Source organism: Myotis brandtii, unplaced genomic scaffold (assembly GCF_000412655.1).
Source record: "Myotis brandtii unplaced genomic scaffold, ASM41265v1 scaffold1619, whole genome shotgun sequence".
NCBI lineage: Eukaryota > Metazoa > Chordata > Mammalia > Chiroptera > Vespertilionidae > Myotis > Myotis brandtii.
Window position 1 is genome coordinate 123,734 of NW_005355919.1, and position 17,760 is coordinate 141,493.

Here is a 17,760-nt window from a genome sequence, read left to right on the forward strand (position 1 = left end):
ACCTAACTGCTCCCCTGCCGACCTGATTGCCCTAACTGCCCTCCCTTACCAGGCTGTTCTCCCCTAACTGAACTCCCCTGCAGGCCTGGTTGCCCCCAACTGCCCTCCCACCAGCCTGTTCTCCCCTAACTGCACTCCCCCGCAGGCCTGGTTGCCCCCAACTGCCCTCCCCTGTAGGCCTGATCGCCCACAACTGCCCTCTCCTGCTGGCCATCTTGTGGCGGCCATCTTTGACCACATGGGGGTGGCCATCTTGTGTGTTGGAGTGATGGTCAATTTGCATATTACCTATTTATTATATAGAATATGTGACATATCTCTGTTTGAATGTCTCTTGCCACTTCAGGCAATCTTAATATATTATTCTTAGAAAAAGACAATACTGTGTATTCCAAGTTCTAGTTCAATTTTCTCTTCCTAGCAGCATAGGAAAGCTGCATTTTCCAGCTTTCTCTACGACTAGATTAGTACTCATAGATGGTTTTGGGCAATGAATTAATTGCAAGTGAGACTAATAAGTGTAATATTTAGGCTGAAGCAAAGAATAGCAGGAAGCCACACATTTCAGATGGCAAAGCTACAGAAAAGTAATCCCCATATGCTGGACATGTAGCATAAAAACAAATGTTTTGTTATATGTAGCTACTGAAATATTGGGGTTCTTTGTTAGTATAAGATAGCTTATCTGATTCTGAGTAACACATATGATGATTATAATTCTACCAGGTTCCAGAATTCAGTGTTTGATGTTCCATATATTAAAAATGCACTCTATTAAGCACTCTTTATCCAACTGTCTCCTTGTGCTGAAGCAATTCCAAGGGCTACACATGCCCTACATTTTCATCTATTGCCTGTAAAAACCTTGTTAAAGGGATGATTCGTAGTCCTCCTTGGCTGGAGAAAATCAGAGCCTACAAGGGTAAAAGAGGAGTTAAAGAGAAATAAAAATTAATGGTTCTTAAACTTTTTATGCATTAGAATCACCTGGGAAGTTAATTTCTAGTGCAAATCTGCCCCACTCTAGAGATTATCATTTAGTTAATCTTTCATGGGGTGAATAAATATGCATTTCAGTATAAGCCCAAAATGGATCTGATGTGGATGCATAATAGAATACACTTTAAGAAGCCTTGGACCAGACTCAAATAAAGCATTTATTCTCTTATAATGTGAATAATAATATTTTAAAAAGGGAGAAAAGTTTGAAAGACTTCTCAGAAGTAGAAGTGTGACCCATGGAATACCTTATCTAAATTATCAAGCACATAATATTAAATTTGAACTTCTAGACAATCTCCAGTAACTAATAAATCAGCCCTTCTGAGAGAGAGGCTTGCCCTGGGGTCTTCATTGTAAGATACCCCCAAATGATTCTTAGACACATGAAAGTTTGAAACCATTGCCAAAGGGATTATTTGTCCTTCTGTGCATAGTTTTATGATTAGTCCAATTTATAATTCCTGAGTTTGGCATGAACATTAGTTCAGGAACATTAGTTTTATCAACTTCTTCAACTCTTCACACTGGAAAAGGATATACTATTACTATAGTTTTTACTAGTTGTAAGAGAAGATAACTGAAACTCACAGGGTAAATCACAGCTGCTAAAATATTAAATTTGCTTTTTAAGAAAAATGATGAACATATTTTTATTTTCCCTTAAGAGAAATACAAATTATTTATTTTGGGATAAAAGTTATATATCATGATCATAGATCCCAGAAGATACACACAAAAAAATGACTCTACTTTTAAATTGCTTAAACAAATGTTACAATCTTTAAAAATTGAATTATATAAAACCTAATATGACAGGGCCAGATAACAAATCAGAAAATTAATATGACATTTTGTGTGTGGGTTTACATTAACTGCCATTTTGATCTGAATGCATAATAGTTCAGATTAACTAGTTCTAATTAGGTGACTTTGTGATAGAAATACTTCCATTTGAATCTTACAGGAATAATTCTAGAATTAACACCGGATGAGGTGTAATATGCTTAGATTAGAAGACCAACCCTGTCACTAATTGGCTGTCATTAGAAAAATCACTTAATTTGGATAATAAGTTCCTGTTTTGTACTGCTTTTGTGCATTTTGTTAGAGTAAAAAAATAGTGATGTATGTAAAATCAATTTTTAAGCCATAAATTATCATGCAAAGGTAAGTTTATGCAGCCATGAAGGTGTTTTTACTAGGGGTAAAGGCCAATACTTACTAAGCAATTACAATGTGCCAGGTACTGTGCTAAGCACTTACATGCATTATATTTTAATGCCCACAAATCCCAGTAAGGTTAACAATATTATCTTCTTTTTAACTGGCAGGAGAAAAGGTCCAGATAGCCCATGGTCAAACTGTTAGGAGAGAAGCAGAACTCACATTCATCTCTACTTGACTGAAAACTTGTGCTCCTAAATAGGTAATATTTCTATGTAAATAATATCCATTTAATTTACAATCCTATTTCAATTATGAATATACATGACCATTGAGGAAATTTTATTTTATTACCATTTGCCTCACTGAAATATATGGCACTGAATATTCCATTCAATTGTAGAATGTTGGGTCAGGTACTAATAACAACCTTCTGGCCTTTGTTTATGCAATACAAGTATGATCTATTATCTTTTTGATCCCTGTATAGTTAATGCCAAAAAGCATGACTTTATACTGCTTACACTGTACTTATACTGAGAACACCACAATTATCTCACTACTTGGTCATAAGAGCTCATGTTTCATTTTCATACCTCTGTCAAGAGTCCTTTCATTTATTTTTCTTCACTAAAAAATAATCCTATATAATAAAAGCATAGTATGCAAATTGTCCCTATGACCAGAAGTTCATCCAGGAGTTCGACCAGGGGGCAGGGCCAGCCGGGGGAAGGGAGGGAGGCCCTGGCCAGCAGCCGGCAGCTGTTAAGGACTCTATCAGTGCACAAATTTCGTGTACTGGGTCTCTAGTTCAGGAATAAGACTGATTATGAATAAAAACATTCTCTTCCTTCTTAGGATATGGAGTGACTTTCATTACCCACTATTACCAGATTTGGAGCTGTTAAGGACTCTACCAGTGCACAAATTTCGTATACTGGGTCACTAGTTCAGGAATAAGACTGATTATGGATAAAAACATTCTCTTCCTTCTTAGGAGTGACTTTCATTACCCACTATTACCAGATTTGGAGAGAAACTGCTGCCTTCCAAGTGAAGATCCTTGAACACACATCAAAGATGGATTAATCTCTTCAAGAAGGAATACAGCATAAAACATGGGATGTGCTTCAATCATTTCCTGCTGGATATTTAGGTAGAGTGACCTGTCATTTTTCATTAGAAGTTCCATGATTAGTAACATTTACTCTGGAGGGTCCTTATTATTTCATCTTTTTTGTTTGTTTGTTTGTTTTAACAGGAAAAGGACCTAACAGTTTTTTGTTTCATCAGAGAAGGGATATGCTTTTCTCTCTAAGAGAAGTACGGAGATAAAACTTGCGGGTTTTTTCTCCACCCCTCATTCACAATAAGAGATTGGGAAAGCCTGACACTTATTGGGCCATAGCTCACTAGTAGCTTAGACTAATATATTGATGGCTCCTGTGTGGTATAGTTTTAGCTCTTTCTAGTCTGTTTCTGTTCAGGAGGGGTAGATTGTGCTTCTAATTTCCTTACGGTAGACCCACCAGACAGGAAACCTCTACAGAGTAAATGGAAGGCACACTATTTTCAGAGGACTGTTAGGTTGGATCAGTCCTATTGTGAGGTTTCAGATATTTTCAATTTAGAAAGGGAATAAACATCTCTTATTATTTGCTTCTCTTTTCTCTTATCTAGGATTGCCAGGGACATTTGAATCTGCATTTGGACTTACATTCTTTGGGTGGATATTGTAGTTCTGAACGTACAAACTAGTGGACCTCAGGTTGAATATGTGTTTGTGTATTTTGCTTTCTTTCTTTTTCTTTTTTAAAGTTTAAACCATATAATAAATAAAAAATTATATAAAATCTGAATTTTTAGATTTTTCTTAATAACAACTATGTGCCAACAATGTGGCTAAATCAATGACAAAATGAAGATGGAGCTAAGTAGAGGCCACTCCCTTTTTAAAGAAACAAATACTCTTCAATTACCTACATACCCAGTAATCTATATTACCTCCCTGACTGGCAGGTCGACTACTATATACCTCCTACAATTGTTTTAAAGTGTTTAGAGTGAATAAGCACCTAGCTGTACCTATGTTTCTCTATATATGGGCCCTTCCTGGAGAGTATGTATATTATGCTTATATATGGCCCCCTTTTTTCTTTTTCTTACCTTCTGATTCTTGTAGGCACTTAAGTTGATGATCCCTTCTCAGACTCCTGAATGGGAAGAAGGGATTCATGCACAAAACTCTACACTAAACCCCTAACAATACTGAATTTTTCTGCTATCAGTTCTAAAAATATAATGAGATTTTTGTGTAAACTTCTATTTCATTTAAAACATTTTCTCACTTTATTTTGGTCCTTTCTCAGATATCTCCTAATATATACTAGAAAGAAACTGAAGATATATCTCAGCTTTCCTAACATCTAAACCAAAGCTTGATTTCCTGAAATGGAATAAATACTCTTCACATATGAATTCGAAAGCCATAAAAAGTAGAGAAGAGAGAAAGAAGGGTAAAAATTTCTTAGTACAAATGAAATCACATAAAAATATAACTTTATTGATGCTAACAACTTTAGGCAGTTTAGAGAACACTAGTTTACAGTGAGACAGAGAACACCATGCATCCCTGTGTGGGTATGTTTGGTTCTCCCAGGGAAAATGTGTTGTAGGTTTTCTGTTGCCCTTAGTCCTACAGCTTCCACTAGAATAAACTCCTTTCCATAATGTTCCTTTGGATATATATACCTTGTAAGTGTCATGGCCCACGTACACCTGACTGACTCATAACATGAGAGGTTGATCAACAAGCTCAAAGAAAACATTTAAATTCTTTGCTCATTTTTAAACCATTGGGGAAGACAGGGGTGACTTTAGGTGACTTGCATATACTGACCTTCTAGGGGCCAAGAAGAGTGTGCTCTTCTGAGGCCATTAGAGGCAATAATTCTGGACGCAGGTTCTTCAGGTCTTTTGTCTCCTAGAAATAAATAGTTTATAAAATCAATAAAGGGGGAAGACAATCTGCTTGTCCATTAATTGATAAAAATGTCAATTATTCCCATGGTTTCATGATACAAAAAGAGCTGGTAGAGGCAACAGCTACCACCCACCACATAGTAATTATAAGATATAAAAGTCATTGTTATTAGACAAATCCGTGAAATGGTGAAGAGCAAGGGCTGAGATCTGGGGAACAGGGGTTTCCAATCTGGTACCATTTTGTATCCATTGAGTTTCTGACTCTTGGGGAGCAGGCTTACAGAGGTGTGTCTCCCATTGTGGCTGTGTGTGGATCTCTGCCCGGCTCTTGCTCCTAAGTTGACTCTCTCCTTCACAGTAGGTGACACAGCAGCGACAGGCTGCAGAAGGTTTTCCTCTGTGTTTAGACATTGTGCCTGAAGCAGGAGCAGCACCTGCAGCCCTCCCTGAGCTCTGGAGTTCTGGGGGCTCTTTCAAACGACTTCTCCGCCTTTGAACATGGTCCAGACTGATGTCAGACTGAGAAGAACAGCTCTCATTCCAGCCAGAGCTGGAACTCAGACTTCTCAGGGGAAGAGCTAACCGCAATGCCTTCCAGAATTTAGAGCCAGAATGTTTGGATTTTTCTCCTTTCCAGCTCACAAAAGACACAGACTCCTTCAGCTGTAGGATGCCTGGGTGTGGATGCTCAAGGGGACGATACTCAACCACAATGAGCTTGGTGGCAATGGAGTTCTGGCACATGACACCCAGTTTAAATTCCAGCATGCTGATGCTCTTTTCTGTGACATAGTCTGGGCTCAGGACAACAATCATCCTTCGGCTCCTCTGAATGAAGTCAAAGACTGCTTCCACCGTATCTACAGGAAAATGGAAGGATAGGACAATGCCTAGTGAAAACATATACAGATTTCAGCTCATCATTGTCTCTCCTACAAAGGACAGGCAACGAATAAATCTTCAAAGATGAGAAATTAACCACTTCTGAAACTAGAAACTCATTTCAGCTCTGTTTGTAAAATATTTCCTGGTTTGAAATATTCTTCTCTATCACTTTTATCTGGTGGCACTAGATCAATATCCTTAAATATTTGAAATATTGCAACTATTGTGATCTCACTGTATTTTATTCTCATATCTAGGTTAAATACCTTCAGGATTTTTACCTTATTACTTATTTGACATGGTATCAAGTCTGTTCCCTACTTTTAGCATTTGCCTGTGTATAATATTCAGTTTATGTATGTGTTTCTTAAGAATAGTATCTTGAACAGGACTGAGCACAATGCTCCAGACATTGTCTGATCCTTAAAGAGCAAAGGGATTTACCATCTTCTAAGATCCACACAGTTATATATCTCGATACTTAATATTTTTTGGATACAACATCAGAGAGTTTATAGTACTGACCTTGGTGTCAACCCAAATTCCTTTTTTTAAAATTTGTTTGTGTGTGTGTGTGGTTTAACAATAACTTAAACGGGCAAGAACATTTAAAATAGGTAAGAATCAGTCAGTTAATTAAGACTTCTGGCAAAGCATTCAATTCTAATAGTTACTGAGGTGGATTTGAACAGATCCCAATAGGAAAGTTCTCAAGATAAAAGCAGTGCTTAACTCACTGTTAGATTTAAGAGCTTAAACAATGTTATTTTCTGAAGGAAAAGAATTCCAAATGTATAAATCACAGCCGTTGAAACTCTGAAAACAGGTACTACAGACATACCATGAGGTTGAGTACATATGCTTTATGGGCCAGTGGTGAAATAGTCATGGAGAGACATTTTAGCTTGTGAGGACAAATTGAAAGTTTGCAGTGAAATTGATCATGATGAATTTGACAGGAATGAAGGAACTATGTTCCTTACCAGATCAGTTCTTTTCAATTAGTGAATTTAACGTGATTTTGAAGGGAAATTGGAAGAGCAATTTTTAAGAACTTTGAACTGGATTTATCAAGAGAGCAGTGTTTTGAGAATTCTTGTTTCAATCTTGTGAGAAAAATCTATCACTTATCTTCAAAGGCCATGTGCACGTGCAAGCATGTTTTGTAAATTCTTTGTTCTGTCGAGTTCTGCTCAGAATCTTATGTAGCCCGCCTTTCATAAACCTGAGACTGTGAGAATAGGATGTCTACTGCTTCTTCCGTCTCTTGATAAATACGATATACCCTTAAAACAACATGGATAGTTTTTCATCACAAAGAACTTGTGATGTGTGTGTGTGTGTGTGTGTGTGTGTGTGTGTGTGTTACACTTCAAAGTAGCCCCTGGAAATCCAAGTGTTGAAAACAAAACAGTATCATAGATCCTCTAAAAAAGAGAGAATGTGGCTTTAAAAAAAAATTATTAGTATTCATTGAAAAGTGTGGGGTTTCCATTTGAAAGAGGGAAATGCTAAAGAAATAGATACATATGGTTAAATTCCAGACTTTGATGAGTGGATGTAGGAGATGCTTCTCAGGTGTGTGTGGGGGTATCTGTACCTAGGGGTCTTCACAAGGTACTCTGAAAGAAGCTATATCCTTTATGGCATATTTTAAAATCTTACAGATTGTCAATACTTCCCATCTGAGGATGCAAATTATTTTGATTTTAATGCTGAAGATTATTGGAGAGGAAGTTGCAAATTAGGTCTTTATCCTGTTTGGCTCAAAAAAAATGAGGTGTGGCTATAGGATGATGAGATTGGCTTTTTGTGTGATAGTAAATTGGTTTTCAAATCATTTTTCTGGACTAGAATTCTTCAAGGAAGAAGATTCCTGCTGTTAAAATTTATAGCCTCTCTGAAATTCCCCTACAATTAAACTAGGCCTGCAATTTTGTTCTTTGGCTAGGTTATTGGTGTATGAAACAGTAAGAAACTTCTCTCTCTCTCTGTCTCTCTCTCTTTATTAAAACTTGAAGTGTAATGAAATATGGGGGCCCACCTAATTTGGAAGATAGATCTGAATTTAAATATTGATCTCTCCAATTATCTGTTTTTATCTTAATATCTTTAATTATGAATTTATCCATCTATAAAATATATAAAGTATGTCCAAATTTGGAAGGTTGTTAAACAAATTAGAGATACCTAAAGGTAAATGTCTAGCAAAAACAATCATCTTAGTATGTGAATTTATGAATTATAAGTTTTAAAAATTCTTTCTTTTCAGTTCAAAATACATGTGGATAAAGAATGTTATTGAAACACTTAGTCTCCTAGACCCGTGGTCGGCAAACTACAGCTCTCGAACCACATGTGGCTCTTTGGCCCCTTGAGTGTGGCTCTTCCTAAGCCTTAGGAGTTCCCTAATTAAGCTAATAACAATGTACCTACTTATATAGTTTAAGTTTAAAAAATTTGGCTCTCAAAAGAAATTTAAATCATTGTACTGTTGATATTTGGCTCTGTTGACTAATGAGTTTGCAGACCACTGTGACCTAGACCATTGTTAAAAATACTTTTTATCTCTTGGGTAGAAATAGAGAAATAAGACAGGCTAGTTGTTGAATAGTATCATATCGTGACTTTACTTGTGTCAAAGACCTAGTGACATCAGTGAATAACTGAAGAAAATACTTGAGTGTTTTTAACAAGGTCAGGAATAGCTAGGTAGCCACAATAACCAAATTACTGATACAGACACTGTTGTTATTGAAACTAAATAGTCACCACAATGTTCTAGGAGGTCATTTAATATGTCCAGGGTTGGCAGAAACTTCAGACTCGTCATCACTTATCTAATGAGGAAAGCCCATTTGCAAAATCTTAATATGATTCATTAAGTCTCTGCTTGTACACCTCTAGTAATGGGGCCCCAGCATCTCCAAAGATAATGAAATACATTATTGTTCAAGTCTGCTGTTAAGTCATTTCCTAATTGAGAAGAAGTCTGTTTCCATATAATCCCCATCCATTGATCCTAAGTCTACTCTTTGGAGATAGCCTTGAAAGTGAAAACTTTTTCAGTAGGAAAATTTTTACTCGTCTAACCAGTTTAGTTATAAGAACTCAATAAATATCCTTCGAGTAAGTGAATAGGAAAACAATTTTAAGCAAGAAGGCTTCCTTGTCTTTATGAATTTAATATTATTAACTCAAAAGAAAATCATTTCCAAATATTTATCTGATTTACTTGAAATGTGATATAAATGAATTTTTGATTCATTCATGCAAATTATATTCTATTAACTAAGAGCATAATATTAATTAACTTATTTCATTTCAAAACAACTGCCTTGGGGTTGCAATAAAGCCTATAAAATGTAAGATATTTCTATAAACTACCCAAGTTCCAAGTTGAGCAAAAAATAACAGACTGTGTTTTTGTTTTGAAAGAACTTCTCTCTCCCTCCTGCCTCTCCCTCTCTTGCCTCTTTCTCCCTGTCTCTCTGGCTATCTAAACACACACACACACACACACACACACACACACACACACACACCTAGAATGTTAGAGTCATGCATTTTACTTAAGTAACTCCTTTACTCACATGTAAAAAATTTTTCTTGAGATGAAGTTCCCATTTTTTTCAGATTTCTCAAAAGAGAAACCTAATTAGTGCAATTTATATTTTTTACATGTATCATTATTTTTATTCTTATTTATTATGCCCAAACATGAAAATAAAGACATAAAACACATGCACAAAATAAAATTCAAAGCTGAAAATAAATGGTTTATTTTTAAAATAAACAAATTTACAAATCAAATAAAAAATGGAAAATACAAAAGTTTATGAATAAAATAAAAAGATAATCTTAAATATTAAAACCTATTGAAAGAAAATGTATAATTAACAAGTGGAGTGATGCTTTGTTCCCCAACACAATGGAATGCTTGTTTATTAGAATCCTGGAGAATCATCTAAGTTATAATACAGAAAAAAATTAAATAAATTTTATATTATTGTGTAATTAGACATTCTATATCATGGTCCTTTGTTAACTTGGGTGCAGAAGGTCTTTATATCCCATATCTGAAACCATTAAGGTTTTTTTTTAACCTTAGAGACGTGTTTTTTTGTTTTGTTTTTAACATGAGAGAGAAAATTCTTCCTGCTTTCTAAATTATGTTTCCCCATCTCCTTCAAATATTCAGTATTAGGCATCTTCTGGGACATAAAAAACAAACAAAAAGTCTTGAAAAATTATCTTAGAATGAGACACATCATGGAAATTTGAGATGCTTTTGATTTTAGCATTTAGAAAAGCTCAGTACCAAAGACAAGAATATAAATAGGGGGAAAATGTCAAGATGTTTCTAGGGGCACAGAACAGCCTTTAGGATAAATAGTAAATTCAAACGTGCAAAAAGAATGCAGTATTGGCAAGAAAATGGACCCTTGGTGATGGGGCGCTCCCCCCCCCCCCATTTACCTAAAGCTAATGCAAGAATTTGAAATACAAAGCTTATCTGGAGTCAAGTCTCTCCTGGTCTTGTGAATGAAGGATTGATAGGAGGAGTAATTGTGGTTTGTAGCAAGGAAAAGCATTAATAAGGCTAAAAATGTTAGGTTCCAGAATGACCTCTAGAACAGTTTTATAGTCATGCTTTTATTACTAAAATAATCAATAACTCCTCTATAAAAAAATCTGCTGAAGGACTTTTAACTATAAAAGATAGTTTTAGAAGTGCTTAACAACATTCATACTACTGAATAAGGATTTCCTTAAATTATGAATAATGGTGTTTCATAGGATACTCAGGCTCATTTATAGACTTTTTCTTTTCTTTTTTATTACTCAATAGTCCAAATAGAGATTTATTTCTCCAGTAGTTGAGCACTGAGATTCACATAGCTTAGTTGTTAAGTATATGTGCCTCAAACATAGTAGATGATCAAATAATGCCAGAGGACTGGCTACTGCTTAGCAGTGACTATGGAAGATCTGTGCACAACAGATTCCACTGAACCCAGATCAGCTCTAGCAGGAGTAAATTATTCGCACTAATTTAGGAAAGGCAAGAACTAACAACAGCTACCACTATGATCTGTGAAATCACAAATAATGTTAATGTGTAGAAAACACTAACACAAAAGCATTACAGTAAAGACAATTTAAAGATTGGACAAGAGTTCCAGTGGCTTGTAGTACTGTGCTAATGACTAAAGTAATATGCATATATATGTATATATGTGTATATTGTATATATGTATGCATACATGCAAATATAATTCATGTATGTATATATGTGTATATGTACGTATATAATTCATGTGTATCTATATGCAATTTAGATACACATATGTATATAATTTTGTGTGTATATATAAATATATACACATGTATATGTATTTATATTTCACTCTGTAAACTCTAGACTAAGTTTTCACTTTTCCAAGTCTTAGGAACTGTGAAACTTTACTAAAAAACAAACTAAAACAAGTTACATTGACAGTGACCTTTCAGCTGACTTGTTTGGAGTGAGTAAATAAAATAGGGACAATACTAGGGATTCAGTTAATCCTTTTAGAGTATTAATGCTAAAAGCAGCTCTCAAGGTCACTGAGTTTAACTTCCACACTTTAAAATGAGAAGAGAGAAACAAGCGAGGAGAAATCGCTTTCCTAATATTCACATTAATAAGGCTGAGATTAAAAGATAAATGGTCAAATACCCTGCTCTGCTCTTTTCTCACAAGCCAGAAAATACCCTCAAAGAAATTTGTCATTATCTCACTCTATTAGCACCATTAGGATAAACTTCCTATCAGACTGAACCAAGTGTGGAGCCACGTGTAAACTCTGAGTGGCCGACATAAGCAAGTTACAATAGAGAGGGAAGATGGAATGATAAACATGGGCTGACCTACAGATAGTCAGAAGTTTACTATAGCAAAAATTATATTTTTCAAGTTGAAAAATATGCCATCATTTACCTGAGCTAGAGGGCACATGGGGATATAATAGGAGAAAATGCAGGCAATTATAAATCAATTATAAGAATCTTTAAATCAATTATTATAAGAATAATTTTTAGTAATACTGCTTTGAATTGTCCAAGGGGTGTCAGTCTTACTGTGATGGCTTGTGGTACAGCAGAATGAGCAAAAGAGCTCCTTATCCAGCTAAAGTATATTCAGACCCTGATTATCTTTTTAATAGATGAGTAATAATAAAAGAAGAAGAAAACTATACTTGGAAACTCATAATGACCCTAAAGATGACTTATCTTTACGGGGTCTTTCAAACCATAGGCAAAGGCAGCCCTATAATGTTAACGAGAGAGAGAGAGAGAGAGAGAGAGAGAGAGAGAGAGAGAGAGAGAGAACATGTAAGAACAGTAATAGAGAAGATGCAGAAGAAAAAATTCACATCATCCAAGTCTTTACCTGCAAAGAACATAGTGACATTGAACACTGGCAACAGACTGGTGGCATGATCATTCTAAATCTTAGTATTGCCTGAGGAAACACAACCAGTCACCCTGAATTTAACCCTATGGGGAGGCTTCCATAGAATTGTTTTCTGTCCATGAAACAATACATTGGGTATCAAGAAGGTTTCTTCCTTCCTGGGGTACCCAGGCCTCTGTTTACCCCTTTCATTGTCCCTTTCATACATTTTTCAAAGATGAGTAGGAGAGACCCTGCTCTCCACTTCTAGACCACCTGGAACTTTTCTTCACTGGCATGGCCACCTGCAGCTGCTTCCAGAACCTGCCCTGTGGATACTTGGATTTTTCCCCTTTCCATTTAATGACCGTGAGCACCGTCTTAGCCCTCTTCAGCTCTTTCACCTTCGTCTCCTTTACAGCTTTGTACTGTACTAAAATGACGTTGATGTTTCCCCGAGAGGCCATGTTTTCTAGGCCAGCCTTGAGCTCCAGGAGGGCTTGGGTTCCCTGGAGCACGTAGTTGGGGCTTAGGACAACCAGGAGGCGTCTGCTTTTCTGAATGAAGCTCAAGGTCTCATCTGTGACAACTGGGAAAGAAAACACCATGGGGATTAGTGTTGGCCAAGAACTCCCCAAAAAGCCTGGGGATTGAGGAGCAAGTGTTGGAAACTTAGGGCATCAGCCTGAGAGTTGAGGTGAAACTTCTGACCAAGAACACTTTGAACAACCTCATCCTTAGATCCTTTCACACTTCTCACTAAATGCCACTCTCCTCAGGAAGAATAGAAACTATATGCACATTCCAACCCCAAAAGAATTCCACACAGAACTGAAGCCAAACATGCTTCCATGACATTGGTCTTTAAAAGCGTGAGTTGGGACATCAAGGAATATAAGGGTGGTACTGAAATAATTTTTTTTTTCAAACCATGTGGCATATTGGGTCCCATCCAAAGTGGCTCCTGAGCCTTCTTCTCCCCACAGATACCCATGTATCAACTCCCCAGGACCCATGAGCATTTAGTAATATATATACCAGAGAGTAAAAAATCATAGAAATTCATTTTCACAGATACAGAACAGCAAGAGCAAGAATCTTCATTTTTTTTAAAGTCCTTCTCTATTACCAAACACGCCCAACTAGAATGTCATTTGAATAAGAACTTTAAAAAACATCTAGCCAATATAATGGCATTTTGGCTGGCATCACATCCTCAGCTCAGCTTTCTATTCTACTCTCTGCTCAGGGGCTAAATTAATCCCTGGATTTTTCTGCTTAAACTCCTATCATTACGAGGAAGCCATGTGTTTCAGCAGCTGCTGGCTGATCTGTCTGTCTTCACTATCAGGCAAATGCTTTCTTCAGGTCAGAAAAGAAGGGAGAGCAAGAAAATGGAAATGCACCTTTAATTTTATTTTGTTGTCAGGGACTTTGAGTAGTTCCTGCCACTACATTCTTGGGAATAATCCATCTTGAGCTTGCTTACCAAGGATGGTATAACTCTTTACCTGGGGTTTAGATAGGAGTCAACTCCAGGGAAGGCACTAGTGTTGTGGAAAACTATTTCATGACTTACCATACTTTCCTAAGCCATCATTTTATTCCTTAATCTTCATAGAAAAAGAGGCAGTGGGGGGAAACTTTCTATTAAAATAGCATGAGCAGCCTGGAGGTGAATCCAGGAATAAGAAATTGTCTACTCCAAGTAGTGTTACTGGAGGCTGACCATGTGTAGGCATAGAAAGAGACCCACAGGCAAAGAGGTCTCAATAAGAAGAGCAGGGAAAACATGAATGATCACAAGGATCAACCATCAAAGCAGGATGCAAGAGTAATTATGTAGAACTTAAATTCTTCAAAGAATTATCAACCCCTATTGGAGGGTCTTACATTGTTGTTATACTGTGAATCTTTACATAATTTTTTTTTACACAATAGATCAATATTTGTTGAACAGCTGGATGAACAAATGGATGAGTAAATGATTTAGAATTTTAAGTCTTAAAATGAGTGGAATTTATCCTGTAACTATATAATCAAGCCCTCATTCCTGGCAAAATTATACTAAAAGAGATGTCCACTGCAGAACACAAGCAAATGGACTTTTGGATGATGACTGGGAAGATAAGTGATCCAGCTATTTCAACATGAGAATAAACCAGTGTATTCTGTAGGAGGCTTAAATTGAGGCTATTCACAATTATTCATATGACATTTAAAAAAAATGTGACGTGATTAGTGATTAATGTAAACAGTATTTTAGGGGGAGAAAATTAGTTTGTTGTGCTGAAGGTTAGAGACATTGCATACATTTTAACAGTACAAAGATTAATAGTGGGCTTATGGATGCTATTATGTATTTATAAAACAGACTCAAATGAACCATCACCTTATATGTTACTGGGTGGACCTGAAAATTAGAGATGTACTTTTATGTTAAAACATTCAGCAATTGAAGTTTCCTTCTTTTTAACCTACTAGAATACATCAGACTTTTGTAAAATTTTAAACTATATCTGAAACATGTAAGCTGAGAGAAAGGAAGAAACTGACACAAGGGAAAGGAGAATTTGAGTGGCTTTGATTTGCTAGAAAACAAGAGTGAGGAAAGGGAAATTAGCAAATGCCAAAGGGAAATATTCTAATTATTATCAGTGAGGAATATAAAGAAAAATTCCACGCACTCTATTCTGCAACTCAATTTTTGTAAAATTGGGTAAACCTCAGTCTTTGTAAAATTGTTTAAACTCAGTCTTTGTAGAAACATTCTGGGAAAATTTAATGCAGATTAGCTAAACCTTCTAAAAATCTAAATGTGAGTAAAAAGGATGTTTAAATCTATGACATTTTATAGAGCCCTAATCCACTGTGCATCCAAACTTTTCTGAAATTAAGTTTTTAAAACTTAAAAGAGGGAATATTGTATACCATAAACTGCATTTGAATAATCTACACCTTATGATGAAGTTTATTTCTAGGGATTCTCTGTCTATTGTATGACATGATTGGACATTAAAAGTCCAAACTGCCAACATAGAGTTCATAGTGTCAAAATTCTCATCCAGACTCTATAGCTAATGATCCCCTTTGCCTTGCAGGGTAGCATCACTTGTACTCATCTGAATACCTACTTCCCCCAGGCAGACTGTCTCTGTCAAAGATGCACAGCTTATATCCAAATTCATTCTCCAAAACTCCACGGAGGGTCAGCAATACAAATTCTTCTTCTTCAGCATTCCTTGCATAGGATACATAAATATCATATTCCTTCCCATCTAGAAAAAAGAACATGGATCCAATAAAAATTAGGAAAGTTTTCTTAAATCAAACTTTTTCAAATTAGACATTCTCATTTTTTTACAAGTACGAATTATCTGACAAATTTCAGTGTGATTTTTCCAGGTAAAATGGCTATTTTAAGGTGTAATTACGAGTTTTATCTGATGTGTCTTCTACTCTCCTCTTACTGAGTTCAGTTTCTATGGTGGGCAATCAATGAGGCTTGGTTCATTCAATTATGAGTTAACAGAACCAGGAAGTAAATAGTCAATCATAGGTGCTGGCAATTAATACCATGCAGAATATGTCTACTGTACTATTATGTCACTCACTAATATGTTAGAATTATAAATTCAGCAAACCTTTTAGAAATGGTCTAATTATACCTGAAAATAACTATAATTAAAAATATATGTAGATTCAATAAACCCACCTTTCCCAATGTTGCCTAATTATAAAAATAATCTCTCATTAAAAACATAGGTTCTGTGACCCCGCCACAAACGTACTGTCACCAGGAAATTACACACTAGAACAGTACTGCTTGAACTTCAACGAGTGCATGAACAACTTAGGAATATTGTTAAAATATAGATTCTAATTCAGAGTAAGGGTTTGGTTTAAGATACTGCTTTCAATAAGTTCCCATGTGATTCTGATGCTTCTGGTGCATGAATCAGCCCTGAGTACAGAGTGTGGACCTGCACTATCTAGGACAGTAGCCACAACCAAAGCAGATATTGAGCACTTGAAATGAAGCTGGTCTGAACTGAGATACACTGTAAGGGTAAGATTCAATACATACTGAAGTTTGAAGATTTTTAGTACCTAAAGTATCTCTATTAACTTAATATTAATTACAAGCTAAAATGTTAATATTTTGAACACCTTAAGTTAAAACTTTCCCTTTTCTAATATGACAACTAAATAATTTCAATGACATTTGTGACTTGAATTATAGTTCTATGTGGACAGTGCCAATCTAGACTATGTTCCATATTGAAAAACTAATAATATGTATTCGAAAGATTTTCAGTAGTAAGGGCTGAAACAAAAGGTAGTCTGATTTAATGTTCCAGGAAAATCTAGATTTTATCGAGCCAACATGTTTTGTAAAGATGACTAGAAGAGATTTACATCAAACTCCCATTACTCACCTAAAATGGTTTCATCTGTTCCAAAATGAGCTCGGTAAAATAGGACCATCTCCAGCCAGTAAACATGGTAAACAACAATGAGAATCACCACTAGCAGGACTGTGACTCCAAAACCACAGGCCAGTTCCACTGTGTATCTTGGAGCAATCACTGGAGTAAACAACAAAGAAACAATTGATGTCCACGTGGTGATCATAGCAACCCATCATCCTGCAAATAGTTGGATAAGCCAAGCAGCTGAGTCAGGCACCTGATTTGTGTGTGTGTATGACAAGCAGAGATAATATGGTAGGGGTCAGCCACTATGTTTTAATACTAGATGTGTAATATTTCTCTTTTTGTTTCCAGTTATTGGCATAGAATGCATTTTTAACCATTAGATGATTCCAATAGACTGATGATATACAAATTAAACAGAATCTTTGCATTGGGAAGGATTTAGAAGGTCATCTAATTCAATTTACAATTGGATGCCTGACTCTCCTCAAAAATATTTTTGAAAATGTGTTTTTATTTATTTTTAGAGAGAGAGAGAAAGGGAGAGGGGCAGAGAGATAGCAACATCTATGAGAGAGAAACATCGATAGGCTGCCTCCTACACACTCCCTATTGGGGATCGAGCCCACAACAAAGAATTTGAACTAGTGACCTCTTGGTTCATGAGTCGATGGTCAACCACTGAGCCACACCAGCCAGGCTAAAAAATATTTTTGAAAAGTGCAATTCCATCCTCTGCTTTTTCCTTCTCTTGGGATAAAAATTTTTATTACTACCTGAATCAGCCCATGATACTGGTAGAGTTTTAATTGTTGGAGCAGTTAAATGGAACAAAATCTTCATGTGTTT

At 35.9% G+C, this 17,760-nt stretch overlaps 1 protein-coding gene across 3 annotated transcripts; it reads right to left on the minus strand.

Annotated features, from left to right (window-relative positions):
* Nucleotides 1-247: 247 nt before the first annotated feature.
* On the minus strand, nt 248-17,385 carry LOC102239162 (interleukin-1 receptor accessory protein). Of its 3 annotated transcripts, XM_014536442.1 has the most exons (6): nt 16,915-17,385; nt 15,610-15,753; nt 5,388-6,011; nt 5,066-5,149; nt 4,333-4,379; nt 3,100-3,332 (listed from the first exon to the last, which is right to left on the minus strand). In XM_014536442.1, exons 1-5 carry the CDS (start codon nt 17,108-17,110, stop codon nt 4,372-4,374), a joined length of 1,056 nt encoding a protein of 351 aa, XP_014391928.1. In that variant the 5' UTR covers nt 17,111-17,385; the 3' UTR covers nt 3,100-3,332; nt 4,333-4,371. The 3 variants fall into 3 exon arrangements, with proteins under 3 accessions (XP_005862318.2, XP_014391928.1, XP_014391929.1); XM_005862256.2 differs by lacking the exons at nt 3,100-3,332; nt 4,333-4,379 and adding an exon at nt 248-914; XM_014536443.1 differs by lacking the exons at nt 3,100-3,332; nt 4,333-4,379 and having other exon boundaries at nt 5,069-5,149; nt 5,433-6,011.
* Between the last annotated feature and the right edge of the window lie 375 nt (nt 17,386-17,760).

Excerpts from the sequence above, each read along its gene's own strand:
- LOC102239162 (XM_005862256.2), bottom strand. The coding sequence starts at position 17,110 with ATGATCACCACGTGGACATCAATTGTTTCTTTGTTGTTTACTCCAGTG. Across the intron at positions 15,754-16,914 it reads AACAGATGAAACCATTTTAG|ATGGGAAGGAATATGATATT; the intron begins GTGAGTAATGGG and ends TCTTTTTTCTAG. Across the intron at positions 915-5,065 it reads CTCTTCTTGGCCCCTAGAAG|GCTCTGATTTTCTCCAGCCA; the intron begins GTCAGTATATGC and ends TTACCCTTGTAG.